The sequence below is a fragment of the Haliaeetus leucocephalus genome, unplaced genomic scaffold, assembly GCF_000737465.1.
Source record: "Haliaeetus leucocephalus isolate CR32 unplaced genomic scaffold, Haliaeetus_leucocephalus-4.0 Scaffold197, whole genome shotgun sequence".
Taxonomy (NCBI): Eukaryota; Metazoa; Chordata; class Aves; order Accipitriformes; family Accipitridae; genus Haliaeetus; species Haliaeetus leucocephalus.
Genome location: NW_010972633.1, coordinates 688,040 through 688,242, shown reverse-complemented (window position 1 = coordinate 688,242; position 203 = coordinate 688,040). Strand labels below are relative to the sequence as shown.

General features: G+C 78.8%; 1 protein-coding gene across 1 annotated transcript in view; it reads right to left on the bottom strand.

Moving 5' to 3' along the window:
- EMILIN1 (elastin microfibril interfacer 1) overlaps positions 1-203 on the bottom strand; it is a 5,178-nt gene that overhangs the window by 3,381 nt on the left and 1,594 nt on the right. The window contains 1 exon segment of the mRNA XM_010565912.1: positions 54-133. Within this exon segment, the coding sequence (XP_010564214.1) occupies positions 54-133 (80 nt within the window).

Below are 203 nucleotides of genomic sequence, written 5' to 3'. Positions count from 1 at the left end.
GGGCCGCCGTCCGCCCCGCGGCGCGGGTGCTCCAGCGGCAACTCCTGCCCGGCCCGCAGCTCCTCCACCTGCTCGCTCAGCCGCCGCACCTGCTCCTCCAGCTGCCGCACCTTCTCCGCATCCCCGCCTGTGCCTGCCGCCGCGCCGCACGGTCAGGGTCATGGCCGCGCCGGGGCCACCTCCACCAGCACGTGCCCCCCCCC